The sequence below is a fragment of the Mesoplodon bidens genome, assembly GCF_964165515.1.
Source record: "Mesoplodon bidens genome assembly, chromosome: 13".
Classification (NCBI taxonomy): Eukaryota; Metazoa; Chordata; class Mammalia; order Artiodactyla; family Ziphiidae; genus Mesoplodon; species Mesoplodon bidens.
In genome coordinates, this window is record NC_138169.1 from 85,844,208 (window position 1) to 85,860,836 (window position 16,629).

Sequence of the window (16,629 nt, forward strand, 5' to 3'; positions counted from 1 at the left end):
TGTATGAAACGATCCTTAACCTGAAATACCAAGTTCCACACCACTTCTTTCTTGTTTTTAGTCTATATTTTTAAATAAAAAGAAGGCTCTCGTCTTTTTAATCCTCCCACCCCACTTTCACTTGCTTCAGTAATAGTCCCCTGATTATTAGATTCCACGTGCTATTGATGCACTAAGGGATATTGCTTTATTTTTATCCAAGATACACACTTCTTAAAAACAAAATATTCAGTTTTCAAAGTCATCTCTTTCTTCCTTCACTGAAGGTTAGGATTTGTTGCTTATATCGTCCCCCGTTTAAGTAGGCATCATACACTGAAATGTGTGTACTTTGGTAATTTTAACTTCCTCACTTGATCAGTGATTGTCTTTGATGACTCTTTATGCCTAGCTTTTTCCATAAGGAAATAATATAGGTGGCACCAAAGACTCAACAGTCCTAATAGACAGTAATAATTAAGTACAGTAGTAGGTTTTGTTCTCACTCCCCGATGTCAGTAAACAGTGGTGAATTTAGCGGGTGTCTGTGATGCCGTGGAAAACAATTGGGAGATCCATTGACTTAGAGAATGACTTGGAACAGTTCACCCAGTGGGTTCCCCACCTGGTCCTCTTCCTTTTCACTAGCACAGAGTGGACATTTGTCTCATCTGCCTTCAGATGGTTTTCTGTGTTACTTTCTGTCAACTTGATGCAGAGCTGTTACGTTATTTATTCTAAGAATATTTATACACTTAAGAGACTCTAGAACCCCACTCTTTTCTTAGAATGTGCCAGTACCTTTGATCTGTACTGAAGGAGGGCTGTTGTGTGCTTGAAATGCCCTGCCCATGAGCACAGAAAATCAACATTCAGATTCTGTCTTAACCACTTTCTAGCCCTGTAGCCGTTGATACTCATCTCCGGGATGGTCCCTCAACAGTCTCTGCCACGGGGTCCTGGGACAGTGTCAAAGTAGCCAGGCCAGTGGCAGGCACACAGAACACGTGAGGTTCTTACCCATCATTACCCTATTATAGTGCTTATTAATTAACAGTAGGGAATTTATATAAAAAGCAAATTTGATAATTCAGTAGTGACAAGAAAGAGATAAGTTGTACATGCATATGTTCACTAACTGTCTTATGCAGATTTAGTCTGAGTTCTAAGAGAGACTTAACACAGAGCATGACAGAGCCCTTGCCAAGGGCAAAGTGCACATAGCTGAGAACACCTGTGCTGCGCCCGTTCTCGTCCCCCTCCCCCTCCCGCCCCTCCCGCCCCTCTTCCTCCTCCTCCATCTTCTTTGGTGGTGTTTAGGTTTTTTGAAAAATATGTAAACATTAATATGTAAATCATTAAAGTATGTTTGGAAAAAAAAGAAATGGGCATTGCTGCATTGGGCATTAGCGTCCTGGTGTGTTTCTTTCTAGTCTAGGCTGACAGAGGTCTGATTTCATCTTCCTACCCATATAGAGCCGATGTGTACATTTGATGTCAGGCCCTGCCTGGGGATGGGGGGAGGTAGCAGAAGCTTTTCCAAAGGAGTGTCTCAGGTCCAGCTGTAGGACTGTCAACATAGCGTAGGCCGCCATTCAGGAGGAAGGTGTTTGTAGATCAGCCCATCCACGTGCTGGAAGGAAAGGCCGTCCCTATGGGGCACTGTTCCCAGTGCCACGGTTGTGAACGCTGCTTGCTTGGATGACAGACACTGCTCCACCCTCCTCTGGTCCTGAGTGAACAGCTAACGTGTCTACCAAGTCTTTGGGTTTCTGAAGTTGTTTGCTGCCTCTACGTATGAGTGACACCATAGCTACTCTAAAATTTGGGGTTATAACCATTTTTGTATTCTCACCAGTGCTCCCAGGGTGCGTTCCTGGGTGCAGTTATGTATTACACGGAAGCATAATTCCACTTAGAAGGGTTGTGGCCGTGCGGAGCCACAGAAAGCTTCGTTGGGTAGCCCTCATAATCTGAATCAGTGCGTCGTGAGATGCGTTTGCTAAATACCTACCATGTCCTGACTTTTTCTGGACATGGAACCTTTTCTTCAGACATCGTCCTACAGGATTTTGTTCTTCAGCAATACCTGCAGGGAAGACTGATAAACATAGTGCTTGATTTTCTTTGGGCACTTCATTTCGCTCTGTTGGAAATCTGAGGCCATCTGATTCTTTGTTTCTTTCCGGTTGAGTACCTCACCCCCGACACACACACACACACGCACCCCTGCTTGAATCTGTGTTGGGCGCCTTTTACTCCTGTTCTAACAGCGACAGAGACTGGAGGGAAGCAGCTGCACACACGTGTGGACGGGGTCTGGGGGCACAGTCGCAGTGCCTGTGCTGAGAGGGCTGGGAGCAGGCGGTGAACAGTTTGCCTCATGAGCAGTTCCCTGTGCCCAGGGTTCTGGTCATTTCAGGCCTTGCATTTCTGCATCTGCAGGAAAGCAGTGGGAGAGGAGCCTATTTTCAGGGACAATTTGGTGGGAAATATACAGACCCTCAATTGTACTTATTCAGTCCATCCCTCTTCAAAACCTACACCAGTACAGGAAGGAGCCTCACTGGAACTTCGCACATTGCCCAACTGTGGGCTGAGGGGCTGTTTCCAGCTACTTTTCTATCGTCAGACTATCTTAGAGCCTTACTTAGAAGCAGCTCACTTGACAGGTCTAAAAGTCAAGGCATCTTTTTTTTCCTTGGTGCTCCAATTTCAGTGGAGTGACAGAGCTTGCCTTGGTATCAGTACTCCGTGGTACAAGGTGTGTTCTCGGGATTAAGGAAACTCCTTCACTGCCCTCAAGTGGTACCAGAATAATTTGATGTTAAAATCATAGAACTTGGGACTTTGTGTTTCCAGTTCTGCATAGAAATGAATCGCTCAGGTAAAAGCCAACCTAGAAATGAGCACCAAGGTTACAAAAGCTCCCAGCCTCATAGGATTCATGTTAACTCTTACAGAGCACAACACTTACAGCATACATAGCACCTGACACCTGTGAGGTCTACATGAGTGGTCACTGCCATCATGATCTGTGGTCTCATGTTATTGATTTGACCTTAATTCCGTTTACTTTTCTTTCTTACTTGGTAGGTCAAACTGTGCTGAAAATATCCGCAAACACATTCTACATACGGGCAAACATGAAGGGGTCAAGATGTACAACTGCCCCAAGTGTGACTATGGAACCAACGTCCCTGTGGAATTTCGGAACCACTTGAAAGAACAGCATCCTGACATCGAAAACCCTGACCTGGCCTACTTGCACGCTGGTAAGAAACTAAAACTATTATATAAGATGCTTCACTCATCACAACAGTTATTAGGCTATTTGTGCATTACCAGCATTTATTTAAATGTAGTAGCATGTGTGATAGTATCTGCTTCAAGACATAAAAAAGAACACTTGGTCTTATCCCCCTCAACCATAAAAACAGGTCTTTTCAATTATATTTCATCAAGAGCAAATATGATGAAATAATCATCACAGGACAGCAGAGTTATTAATAGCAAATACTCAAAACACGGTTGAGCTGAAACAGTAGTAGTTGTTTGAGCTTCGTATTTTGGCTAATTGATACGGTTTTTAATTTTGTTCAAAAAATGTTTGTGACTTAAAATGTTATGCCTGCCCTATCGCTTGTACCACGGATTTCCAGTAAATACCTGGAAAGGAGAAGAATGTGACTGAGGAGAGCAGGAGAACCTGGATGGGGTAACAGAGTGCCGCACGTGTCCCCAAAACTAGGAGGGACCGTCATACGGGTTTCAGGGAACGTTGTTTGACGGCAGAGGCCGCTGAGATCACTCTGGCCTTGTTGGACTGGCCGTCAGATGCTGTGGAAGTATCAGAGATGCAGCACCAACTGCAGGGTTAAGCACAGTGACCCCTGGAGCCCAGCCTTTTGTTTAGTGAACAAGGGGGCCTGAGTGCAGAGTGCTAACGTGCAGAGTAGCCAGGTGACTGGTGGTGAGTATGGGACCTGTCAGAAGAGATATTCCCCTGCAGGACGTTTGCCGGAAGTTCCAACTGCAGCCCAAGCAGGACTTTATTTAAATAACGCCAGAGGATCCAGGGGATGTTTCAAGCAGGTGCTTTAGGAGCAATTGGAGCTGTATTTAAACTGTCCTCCCCGTCCTGGCTGTGTGGGTTGCAGGCAGGCTCATCTCATCACCTTAGATTTCTCGTACGTAGATCGATGTGGTGGGATCTATTTAAAGGGTTGTTGTGAGAATTTAAAAGATCCTGGCTATGAAGCTCTTAGCACAGGACTCTCGTGCCGAGAATGATCAGTGCAGAGGACTGTGGGTGTTGGTGCTGATGCTGGCGAAGTGACACTAGTGTTTGAAAGTTGTGTGAAATCCCACGCCCAATGCAAGGCTGCCTTTGCAAAATATGTAAATGACATTGGTTCATGTAATGTCTACAGTGAAAGAAACAGGACTTGTTGAGTAATTTGAGGTAGAATAATAGTCCTAATCCATTTGACACTGCATGTAAGGTTATTACTTGTTTTCTGCTGATGTGTTCTCACATTTCTCTGTTTATACTCATCAGATCGACTCTTTAAAGTCATGGTAAAACATCTGATGTAGTCATCTCTGTTGTACCCACGTCTGTTTTTGAAAAAGAAAAATGGGGGTCAATATTCTTTGCATTTTGGTGAGGTTGTTACTGAAAAGGTTTTGAACTAGACAGTTTATCAGCTTTAGTTCACAAAAACAGATAAAGTCAAATTGAAGTATCTTCTGGCCATGAGTACCTATGGATTCTTTATTAATACGAGTGCATGACAATGCAGATATCAGAAATATTGCCTGAAAGCTGGTGCTTCAAGAAATGGCCAGGCAAAATGATCTAAACTGATGGTAGGTTGTCAGCCGAGTACCATTTTCAAGGTAGTTTCACTATTTCAGCTTCTCAAGATGCAATATTGACGCATTCTGTCTCTCTCTTCCATTGCACCAATTAGACATTAAAAGTAGGTTATTTTCCTAAAATAAGGTGTCTCTAGCTCTTAAATGAAGTAAACAGCAAAGAAAGGGGGAGGAAGCTAACTGCAGACCAAAGAAACACATGCCTTTTGTCGTTCTGCACAGAAAGGACAGACGCGTCGCTTACGCCATTGCTGCTCTAGTCACGCTGAGAGTTCTGTTCTGAGATACCATTTATATAAAATCTTTTTTAGAAAAATTATCCTGGTTTCACTGTGTATGTGTGTGATGCTCTTGTGCATAGGATCCTAATTTTCTGTTTGTATTTTTATGATCCTTTTGGAACCTTTTTCTATATAAATGACAGTAGCGTTCCTCGGTATTTTGACAAACGAAATCCATGTGGTACATGTGGGGTGTCACTTGTTTATTCCCCCCGTGCAAGGCAAGATCTCTCTTCAGTCATATATTTGCTTTGATAAACTTAGCTCAGTTAAGAGGAAACTTTAAAACGGCAAAGTTCTTAGATGGACTTTTTCACCTTGTAATTCTGAGTCAACTGTAATACCTTCATGACTGTGTGGAACGCGCCTTCCCCGTGTGAAGTGAGATAGTGAAGCGGGCTCTTGCGGCTCTTCCTTCCATGCCGTCCGGTAGAGGAATTAGGCAGCACAGTGGATGAACCCCTGATGGACGGTACTGTGCGGGGTCAGGAGGTGGCCTGAAATCTTCAGAGTGGTTTATGGCCCAGACCTGACGGTGACTATCAGCTGCCTTCTCTGCTATCAACACTATTCATGTGTTGAGAAATCTGTAATCGAAAATTCAGTGAAGCATATGAAGCAGTTCTTTTAAACTACCCCAGAACAAATAAACAGATCCACTCTGGATCTGACCTGGCTCTCCCATGTAGATCAAACATCTAATGGTCTCATGAGAAGGAAAACGTTAAACAACAGCAACAGAAAAGATTGTAAATAATGTCATTTGGGGTATTTTAAATTTTAGTTAGGATGATATTTGGAAATGTCTATGTTAAAATAAGGTGTTTAATTTTTGTTGTTGTTGGAAAACAGTTCTGCAGAAAGTGGTTTTCCTGTGGTTGTGCTTCCCCTGGGGGCCCTGCAGTGATCCCCGTGCCGTCTCTGAGGTCCCTCCTCACTGTAGCATCCCGTGTTTCTGTGTGCATGGCCTTCAGGGCAGGCTGGGTTTTAACTTCAGCTCTCATTCCCCTGTTGAATGACTTTGGAAACCCTGTTTTAACTCTGTGGGTCTCAGTCTTCCCCTCTGTAAGCTGGGGGTAGTGATGCCTACAGCACAGTTTTCATATGATCTAACCGAGATGGTACAATACGTAAACTGTTTGACGTGATAATACTTAGCATCCATTGTTGCCCAGTGTTCTTCTCTGTTGGCTTCCATTGATGATTCATTGTCTTCTTTCTCAGTTGTTCTTGGGAACTAGAAGAATGACTTTGATATCATTTTCCGTTTCATACTCCTGAAAACTAAAGGCCATATGTGAGCTTTAATTTTGGTTGTAGCTTTTGTTGAAAAACAAGATACAAGTGGTCATTTTTTTTTAATAAAAGTGGATTATTTAGAAATGTATTTGATTTCCAGGCATTTGGGGATTTTCTAATTATCTTTTTGTTAACTACTGAAACAGTAATATAAATTGATTTCTAGCTTATATCTACTGTGCTTACAGAACATAGTCTGAATTATTTTAATCCCTCAGAATCTGTGTATACTTTCTTTATGCCCAGCATATGGTGAGTTTTGGTAAATGTTTGAGACATACTAGAAATATCGGTGTTGTTTGGTGCTGTATTCTGTGTTTCCTATATGTCACTTACCTCATTTCTTTACTGTGTTGTTCAGATTGTCTGTATTCTTACTGATTTTTTTTTTATGCTAACTCTATCAGCTATGGTAAGAGAGGTATATTAAAGTTGCCCACTATGATTATGGATTTGTCTGTTTTTCTGTTAATTTTGGCTTTACATATTTTAAAGATAAATCACTGGATACTTGGAACTTTAGGTTTGTTTTATACACATACACACCGAAGATAAAGAAAAAATATAGAATTCTCTTATAATTGTGAAATGTTCCTTTTTATCTGCAGTAATACTTGTGGCCAGCATTCTGTGTTTTCTATTGTACAGCTGTACCAGCTGCCTTAGAAACAGCATATAGCTGCATTTCGTTTCTTTTATCTGCAGTGACAACTTTAATCTTTTACTTGAAATAGTCCTTTACTTTATCATTTATACTTGATAATCGATATACTCATCATAGTCAAAACCCAAAACTACTCGAATGTCCATCAAGGAGAGTGTAGAAAGGTTGCCTATTTGCCTAATGGAATACTCTACAGCAATGAGAATGATTGAACTACAACTAAAGCGACAATGTGGATAAATCTCACAATCGTATCATTGGATGAAGTTAAGCCAAACAAAAAGGAGTATATTCTGTATGATTTCATTCTTTATTAAATATAAAAGCAGCCAAGACTAATCCGTGGTATAGAGACCAGGGTCTGTTTCCCCTTGGGGACAGCAGTCCCTGGGATGAGGAGAGGCGGGGCTGGTTCTCCTTCTTATCCCTGATGTTGGGACACAGTTGTGTTCAGTTGGGGAAAATTCCTCAAGCCTTCTCTGAGTTGTACCCTTTTCTGTAGGTACTTCTCTTTTTAAAAGAACAGGATTCCCTTGACCCCTAAACTTCTAAAGAGGTTCATTTAGGTCCACTCTAGATCTAATATGATGAGATTATACAATCACATTAGTCCCGCAAAACTGACGTCAGATTGCAAGTGGCCAGAATCTTTTCTGTCATTGTACATTACACTTGTTCTCTATTACGTGAAATCCATTTCATCTCAAAAGTGTTCTTTATTTGAGCTTCATAGTTTTAGCAGTTGTATTTCTCCCATCTCTCTTATCCATGAATAAGCTTTGTGTTCATTCACTACACCTTGAGAAAGAATTACACACACTTTATGTTTGCAGTACAAGTGACCTTCAATTGGACTTGGGTGGTACTATCTCAGAATACTTTAAAAATAACCTGAGGATTGAGATGGAGAGGGCCAAGGAGAGAGTGGAGGGGGTGTGCCAGTGCTCTGCTGCTTGTGCCTACAAAGAAGATGTTTTTTCTCACAAACTGCAAGAGACAGACTCCACGTTATGCCTCCACGGCTCAAATTGAAGCTATGCTCCCTGCACCTGCACAGATGCGCCCGGAGGGCCCAGGCGTGGAGTGGCCACATTCCCGCAGGATGAGCGCTGCGTGGAGACTTGGAGGTTGGCTTAGTTGTTCCATATTCTATCTGAGAAGCTGGGACTTTAAATGTAGTAAATGTTTCTGCCTTTTCCAAAGGTAATAATCAAATGGTGTTCTCTTGTTAGGGGAAATTAAGCATTAACTGATGGGACGGTATTTTTCCTAATTTCCTTAATTTTTCTACTGTCATATTTTTCATCATATTTGTATTGATTTGATTTTCATTAGTTCTTATATATATCAATACTTAATCATTTACAATATACATTAGATTATTGCCTGTGCAGGATGATAGCACATGAATCTATCAAACCCCCTTCACAGATTAGAATTTTTTATTCTCCTATAAGATAGTCAGTTTTTAAATTCTTTATGACATGTATTATTTAACTTCATTCCATAGCATTTCTCTTACCCAGTTATAAGAATAAGAATGTGAAAATTTGACTCTTATCAAAATTCCAAGTCCTTTTTCTTTCTAATGGTAACGAGTAACCAGTTCAGTACCATTTAAACTATATTTAACTGATTCCTTAATTCTTTCCAAGTGCATCACTTTATACTTAGGCAGATTAAGTTTCATATTCTACCTCTGAGCCCATTTGCTTAATCTGTCACGGTTAAGATAAAACAGCCATAGCCTTTTGTCTCTTAACCATTCCCTCTCATTTAGTGGTATATTCAGATTTCGTAGTATAAAAGGTTTTCTTCATCATTAATTAAAAACATCAGTGTTCTGATATATAGAGAGCCTTGCAGAACACAGTCTTTTCCCAAATTCTTTGGCCCTCTATTTTTAACCCCATTACTTTCATCCCCTTTTGTTAGTTGGGTGCCCTGACACATGTCATGACATTTTGTACAATAATTCATTTTATGAAAAGGTCCAAAAATCTCAGAAAATCCTGACAGTTTCTCATTGGTTCTCCCTTACATAAACCAATTATTACTTCAACTTAAAAAGGAACGAATTTTTTTCTGACATGATTGCCTTTGGTAAATCCATGCTGACTCACTCCTATTAAATTGTACTTCTCCAAATGTATTATTAAGCTCATCCATAAGTATCATCTCAAATTTATTTCCTAATATAGATGTTAGACTTACAGCTCTATAATTTTCAGCCTCTCCCCTCTTTTCTTTTTAACCTTCAGACTGGAGTCCTTGTTTTCCAGTCTCCTGATACTTCACCACTTAACAAAAGACCTCCTAAAATAATTAACAGTTCAACAACTTGATTCTTTAACCTCAGACATCATCCATGGGTTAATTTACTATTTTTCGTAACTGCTGCTAAATGTCTTTGTTTCTTTCAAAGCCCTATCTACATAGTCTGGTGCCTTCTGTCCGTCATGGCACAGCAGATTAGGTATTTTGCTAATTGGCCTCTCTCTCCATGCTCTCACACTCTCACTCCTGTTGGAATTCCTAAGTTTAGGACTATCTTACATTCTTTGTAGTCAGTGGGTGAGTAATGTCAAAGCACTATTTTTCCATCAATCTCCTTTTTTTCAGTAATATAATCGCTCTCCAGGATGGTCTCATTTGTGTTTGTGTGTCAGTAAATGTGCTGTTTTACTGGTGAGTTAAGCTGACTCTGAACTCATCACCATTTCTCTTTTATTGGTGTAATATACTGATATATTGAGTAATATACTGATATAGGTTTTTTCAAAACTTTCTAATTAACATTCTTAAACATTTTAAAATTTAATCTCCTGAAGAATAAATATGTTCTCTCTAACATGTCTTCAGTATATGTCTAAAAACTTCCTTTATCTACTTAACACTGTGGAGCAGGCTTAAGGAAATATTTGCCCCGTGTGTCTCTCTGGTCCACTTTCTGCCATTTCCTTCCCACAGTCCTCCAAACTGTAATATGTATGGCTTCCTATTTCAGATGGTTAGTATGGGGAACTAAAGAACTCTATCATTTTGCACGTTTTGCCTTTTTAATTACAAAGAAGGAAAGAGGAAGGGTAGTAATAGTGTCTGTGCTGAACTTTTCATTAGGCCATTAAATCTTCAAAGCAAAATTCTTTGGTAGGTGTTATTCCCAATTTAATGATTTGAAAAAAGAAGGTTAACTTGCTGATTGAAATCCATGCCTGTTTGTCTTCAGGAATTTTCCAATTATATAATCCTGCATATCCAGGAGCTTTAAAAAAAAAAAAAAAAAAAACATCTCCCTGTCTGGGAAAAGCATGAGGAACTTGTGGAGAAATCAGCAACTTTTAGAAGGTGGTTGCTGTCATCAGCCGATGCTGGCCTTCAGCTGCAGCATTTCCAGCCTCCAGCCGACCCTGCTCGCTTCAGACCGGTCCCCACAGTCTGAATTGGCTCTGGCCAGTCCATCCTGTTACTGTTTGTTTGTCCTGAAGGCAGTGGTCTCTGTATACTGACAGACTCCCTCGGTTTGTCTCAAGTCTGAAGTCAAGGGGAGATTCTGTCAGCAACCAAGGACCTCTGTTCAGTCCTGAATGGCAGGTTTTTCCTCCAGTTCCACGGTTTCTTCCTATACTTGGTCCTCCTAAGTGTATAGTTATACCACCCCTTAGATTGTCTCGTTGGTGAATATATTGTGCAGTGTTAAATACATTGCACCCTTAAAGCTGTTTGCCCATTTTGTCTTTGTTTAAAAAATCTGAACAAATGGCTAGCATATACTTGAACTCTTGGTGAAATTTAAATGTTAATAAAATAGTATACCCCCTGCCAAAAAAAAAAATCAGCATCTATGGGTTAATGAAATTCTTATCATGGAAACCTTAATATTGAGTTTTAAGACATCAGATAATCTGAAAACGTGTACTAGGAAGTAGCATGGTATAATATAATTTTTAAAAAAACCCACTAGGGTAAATGTTTTCACAGTTGTACTTCTACTGCCTGGTACAGAATTTGGAGGATGGATGGATGGGTGGATGGGTGGAGTCAAATGAACTAGGTTTTAGTGTCCTGACTTTATTGCCAGTGAGATGTGTGACTTTAAGCAAGTCTCTCAACCTTCTACATGTGTATTCTCAGCTGCAAAATGACTAACAATGTTTAGCCTTTCCTTTGAATATGAGGTTCAAATTAAATACATAAGAAAGAGCTTTGAAAGTTATCATTGATATTGAGATTTCTGTAGAAATAAAGGTATTGGGCTTTTTTTATTGCTGTTTTAATACTAAGAAAGTAGTAGGAGAGGACTGGAATGTATTTTGCATTTATTTGAAGTTGTTATTGAGAGTAATGAGTGTCATAATTATATATGTGTGTGTATGTTTTATGTGTGTGATACATATATTAGCATGTCAGTCTGAGCATATATCCAAAGTTAGGGCTAGAAAAGGTCTATATAAAACTTTTTTTTCAGAGTAAAGACTTATTATTTGAATTATTTTTATTCTTTGTATGTTGCGTACTATATTTTTAAAACGAATATGATCTTGAAATAATGTCCTTTCTAGTGTATATTTTAATGTTCTTAAATGGCACTGAAGTCCTTAATGGCATTCACAACATTTAAATAAACATTTAAAATAAAGTCACAACATTTAAATTTAAATTTAAATTTAAACATTTAAATTTAAAATAAAGTCACAACATTTAAAATAAAGTCAGAGTACACAAGTAAAAGATGGCTTTTGTTAGTAATACCTAATAGAATTCACTGAAAATATCTAAAATTCATGTAAATCCATTTAGTTAATCATTTTTGATGGATCTCAAGCCTTAAGAGCACTCAGTCTCATCCCCTAACTACATAATCTTAAAGAGAAGTTTTAAAGTGATGTTTAATTTTTTTTTCCAGAAAAAAAAAAAACTCTATCCTTGTCTTTCTTGGATGCCCCCCCTCCCGCCCGCTAAGTGTAATTAGCCTGTGGAATTCAGAGCCACATTGAAACTGTCTTTTAGGCTGCTTTCCTCGCTGCCACAGGTTATACAGGCACATACAGTATGGTTACCTCATCAGCAGGCAAAATTGTGATCTTATCCCCCCTGACAACTTCATTTATCAAAATTTTTAAGGGAAAAAAACTGATTGTGGAAATTTATAGTAGGGGCAGTATGATTTTATCAGGTAATTGATGTGGCTTTTATTTTTATAGAGACCTTTTATCATCTGATTAATTCAATATAATTTATAAATTTTAAAAATTTACACACCTTCCCAGACGTATCTTGACCCCAACTAAAATGCGGTTTTATATGAGGAAACAAGGTAGGTGGTGACAGGTCCTACTGCTGATGCTGCAGCACAGGTGGCTGTCTCCAGCAAAGGCATTTAGTGAAGAATAGCATCACAAGTTTTTCAAATTATGAGGAAAGCTGAGGTATCTTGTTTAATTAGCTTTGAAGTTTAGTTCTGAAGATGTAAAAATGCATATTATTATTCATTTGCAATTTCACTTATTTCTATTTTTAGCAAGCAAAATTACCATTTAGCAAGTTTTCCTTGTTTTAAGTTTTTATTTTGAAAACACTTGCAGAAAAGTTGGAAAAATAGTACAGAGAGTTCCCATATATCCTTTACGCGGCTTCCCCAAATGATAGCATTATATTTAACCACAGTGCAATTACCAAAACCAGACATTAGCATTAGCACAGTACTGTTTCCTAAACTATATTCTTTATTCAGATTTCACCAGGTTTTCCATTCTGCTGTTTTTCTTTTCCAGAATTCAGCTCAGAAACCAACATGCCCTTCTGTTGTTGTGTCTCCTTAATCTTCTCCAGTCCATGGCAGTGTTTCATTGTCTTATGTGACCTTGACATTTGTAAAGAATATGGATTAGCTATTTTGTAGAATATTCTTTATTTTGCATTAGTCTGATGTTTACTCATGACTCAGTTGAGGATTTTTTAAGAATTTCTCAGAATAGATGTGGAGTGTATCAGGGGTACGGTAGGGCACATGATGTAGCCTGGACCAGTTGAGTAAGATGGCATCTCTGTATTTCTCCACTACAAGCTTACTGTTTCCCCTTTTTAATTAATACATATCTCAGGGGAGATACATTCAGATTATGCCAATAGCCTGTTTCTCCTTAAGCGTTTAACCACTAATTTTGACATTCATTAGTGGATCTTGACTGCAACAAGATCTGTGGAGCTCTAATGGTCATTTTCTCTTTTCCCCATTCCTTCTACATTTAATTGGAATTTTTCTTTAAGGAATATCTGTCCCTTCTCTTCCAATTATTTTTTGTTCTATTAATTTTTACCAGCATGGACTTATTTTACTCTGTGGCTTATAATTCTATTATATCATTGTTATTTATTTTCTTGCTCACAGTTCTTCAGCTTTGGCCATTGCAAGCTCTTTCAGGTGGACTCCTGTGCCCTTTGATGTGCCCTCATGCTTTTATGAGCATCTGTTTACTTTCTGGCACAAAAATGTGATCCACGTTCATCTGGTGGTTTTCCCTCCCCTGGTGGTAAAATCAACCTCTCTTTCAGGAGCCTTAGTTCCTTTTATTGGTATTTAGAAATCATGATATATATACCATATGTATTCATTGCTTCTGTGCACCCTTTGCTTTTTGGCCTTCTCAACAGACAGAACTAGGAAACGGCTGTGTGCATACTAACCCCTGCATTCCCATAAATATACGTTGTTTTATTTGTCCAAAACATAAATTATCTTAGTTATAAAATCCTTAAAAGAGAACATATGAACAAATCTTTGTGACCTTTGGTTAAGCAATGCTTTCTTGATTATGACACCAAAAGCATGGGAAATAAAAGATAAAAATAGATGAGTTGCACTTTACCAAATTAAAATAATTTTGTGCTTCAAAGTACACCATCAAGAAGATGAAAGGAAAACCTATAAAATGGGGAGGGAAATTGCCAATCTATCTGATAATGGACTTGTATTCAGAATATATAAAGAACGCTTGTAATTCAACAATATCAAGGCAAATAACCTGATTAAAAAATGGGCAAAGAATCTGAGTAGCTATTCCTCCAAACTATATATATATATATATATATATATATATATATATATATATATATATATGGCCAGTAAACACATGAAAAGATACTCAACATCATTACTTGTTGGGGAAATGCAAATCAAAACAACAGTGATGGGCCTTAAATGAATACCACATTTACTCTTCTTGGCAATTATGAATAGAGGAGCTATGAACATTCACATGTAGATTTCTGTGTGAATGTAAGGTTTCATTTCTCTTGGGTAAATAAACACCTGGAAATGAGATACCTGGATGATATGGTACGTATATATTCAATTTCTAAAGAAAACCATTGAACTGTTTTCCAAAGTATCTACACATTTTATATTCCCACCACGCTGTTTGAGAGTTACCGTTGCCCCACGTCTTTGTGAGCACTTGTTATTGTCAGTTTTGCTTACGTCATTCTAATAGGAATTCAGTGGGATTTCATGGTTTCAGTTTGCATTTGATTCCTAATGTTGTTGATTATCAATGCTTATTTGCCTTCCTTCTATTTTCTTTGATGAAGTATCTTTTGAAATATTTGCCTCTTTTTCCCTTGGATTATTGTTTTAAGAATTTTTTTTTATGTTTCTCTCCTTTTTATTAATTTTTCAATAAATTTTTATACATATATGTATATATGTAGATTAAGGTATAAAACATGTCCATCACCCTAGAAATTCCTTATTCCTAATACCAGTGCCCCATTTCCCCAGAGGTAACCATCATTCTGAATTCTGTCAACATAGATTAATTTTGACTATCCTTTATTCACATAAATGTAATTGCATAGTATATATGCTTTTTTTTAAACATTTTTATTGGAGTATAATTGCTTTACAATGGTGTGTTAGTTTCTGCTTTGTAACAAAGTGAATCAGTTATACATTTACATATATCCCTATATCTCTTTCCTCTTGTGTCTCCCTCCCTATCCCACCCTTCTAGCTGGTCACAAAGCACTGAGCTGATCTCCCTGTGCTATTCAGCTGCTTCCCACTAGCTATCTATTTTACATTTGGTAGTGTATGTATGTCCATATATACACAACCACTCTCTCACTTTGTCCCAGCTTACCCTTCCCCCTCCCCGTGTCCTCAAGTCCATTCTGTAGTAGGTCTGGGTCTTTATTCCCATCTTGCCCCTAGGTTCTTCATGACCTTTTTTTTTTTTAGATTCCATATATATGTGTTAGCATACGATATTTGTTTTTCTCTTTCTGACTTACTTCACTCTGTATGACAGACTCTAGGTCCATCCACCTCACTACAAATAACTCAATTTCATTTATTTTTTATGGCTGAGTAATAGTCCATTGTATATATGTGCCACATCTTCTTTATCCATTCATCTCTCGATGGACACTTAGGTTGCTTCCATGTCCTGGCTATTGTAAATACAGCTGCAATGAACATTGGGGTACATGACTCTTTTTGAATTATGGTTTTCTCAGAGTAAATGCCCAGTAGTGGAATTGCTGGGTCGTATGGTAATTCTATTTTTAGTTTTTTAAAGAACCTCCATACTGTTCTCCATAGTGGCTGTATCAATTTACATTCCCACCAACAGTGTATGAGGATTCCCTTTTCTCCACACCCTCTCCAGCATTTATTGTTTGTAGATTTTTTGATGATGGCCATTCTGACTGGCGTGAAATGATATCGCATTGTAGTTTTGATTTGCATTTCTCTAATGATTAGTGATGTTGAGCATTCTTTCATGTGTTTGTTGGCAATCTGTATATCTTTGGAGAAATGCCTATTTAGGTCTTCTGCCCATTTTTAGATTGGGTTGTTTGTTTTTTTGATATTGAGCTGCATGAGCTGCTTGTAAATTTTGGAGATTACTCCTTTGTCTGTTGCTTCATTTGCAAATATTTTCTTCCATTCTGAGGGTTGTCTCTTTGTCTTGTTTATGGTTTCCTTTGCTGTGCACAAGCTTTTAAGTTTCATGAGGTCCCATTTGTTTATCTTTGTTTTTATTTCCATTTCTCTAGGAGGTGGGTCACAAAGGATCTTGCTGTGATTTATGTCATAAAGTGTTCTGCCTATGTTCTCCTCTAAGAGTTTGATAGTGTCTGGCCTTACATTTAGGTCTTTAATCCATTTTGAGTTTATTTTTGTTTATGGTGTTAGGGAGTGTTCTAATTTCGTTTTTTACATGTAGCTGTCCAGTTTTCCCAGCACCACTTATTGAAGAGGCTGTCTTTTCTCCACTGTATATTCTTGCCTCCTTTATCAAAGATAAGGTGCCCATACGTGCATGGGTTTATCTCTGGGCTTTCTATCCTGTTCCATTTATCTATATTTCTGTTTTTGTGCCACTACCATACTGTCTTGATTACTGTAGCTTTGTAGTATAGTCTGAAGTCAGGGAGCCTGATTCCTCCAGCTCCATTTTTCTTTCTCAAGATTGCTTTGGCTATTCGGCGTCTTTTGTGTTTCCATACAAATTTTGAAAT

The 16,629-nt window shown here is 38.5% G+C and overlaps 1 protein-coding gene across 1 annotated transcript in view; it reads left to right on the plus strand.

Moving 5' to 3' along the window:
- Window positions 1-16,629, plus strand: part of ZNF407 (zinc finger protein 407) — a 418,812-nt gene that overhangs the window by 271,278 nt on the left and 130,905 nt on the right. The window contains exon 8 of the mRNA XM_081251875.1: window positions 3,076-3,254. Coding sequence (XP_081108001.1) covers window positions 3,076-3,254 — 179 coding nt within the window. The remainder of the gene's footprint in view (window positions 1-3,075; window positions 3,255-16,629) is intronic.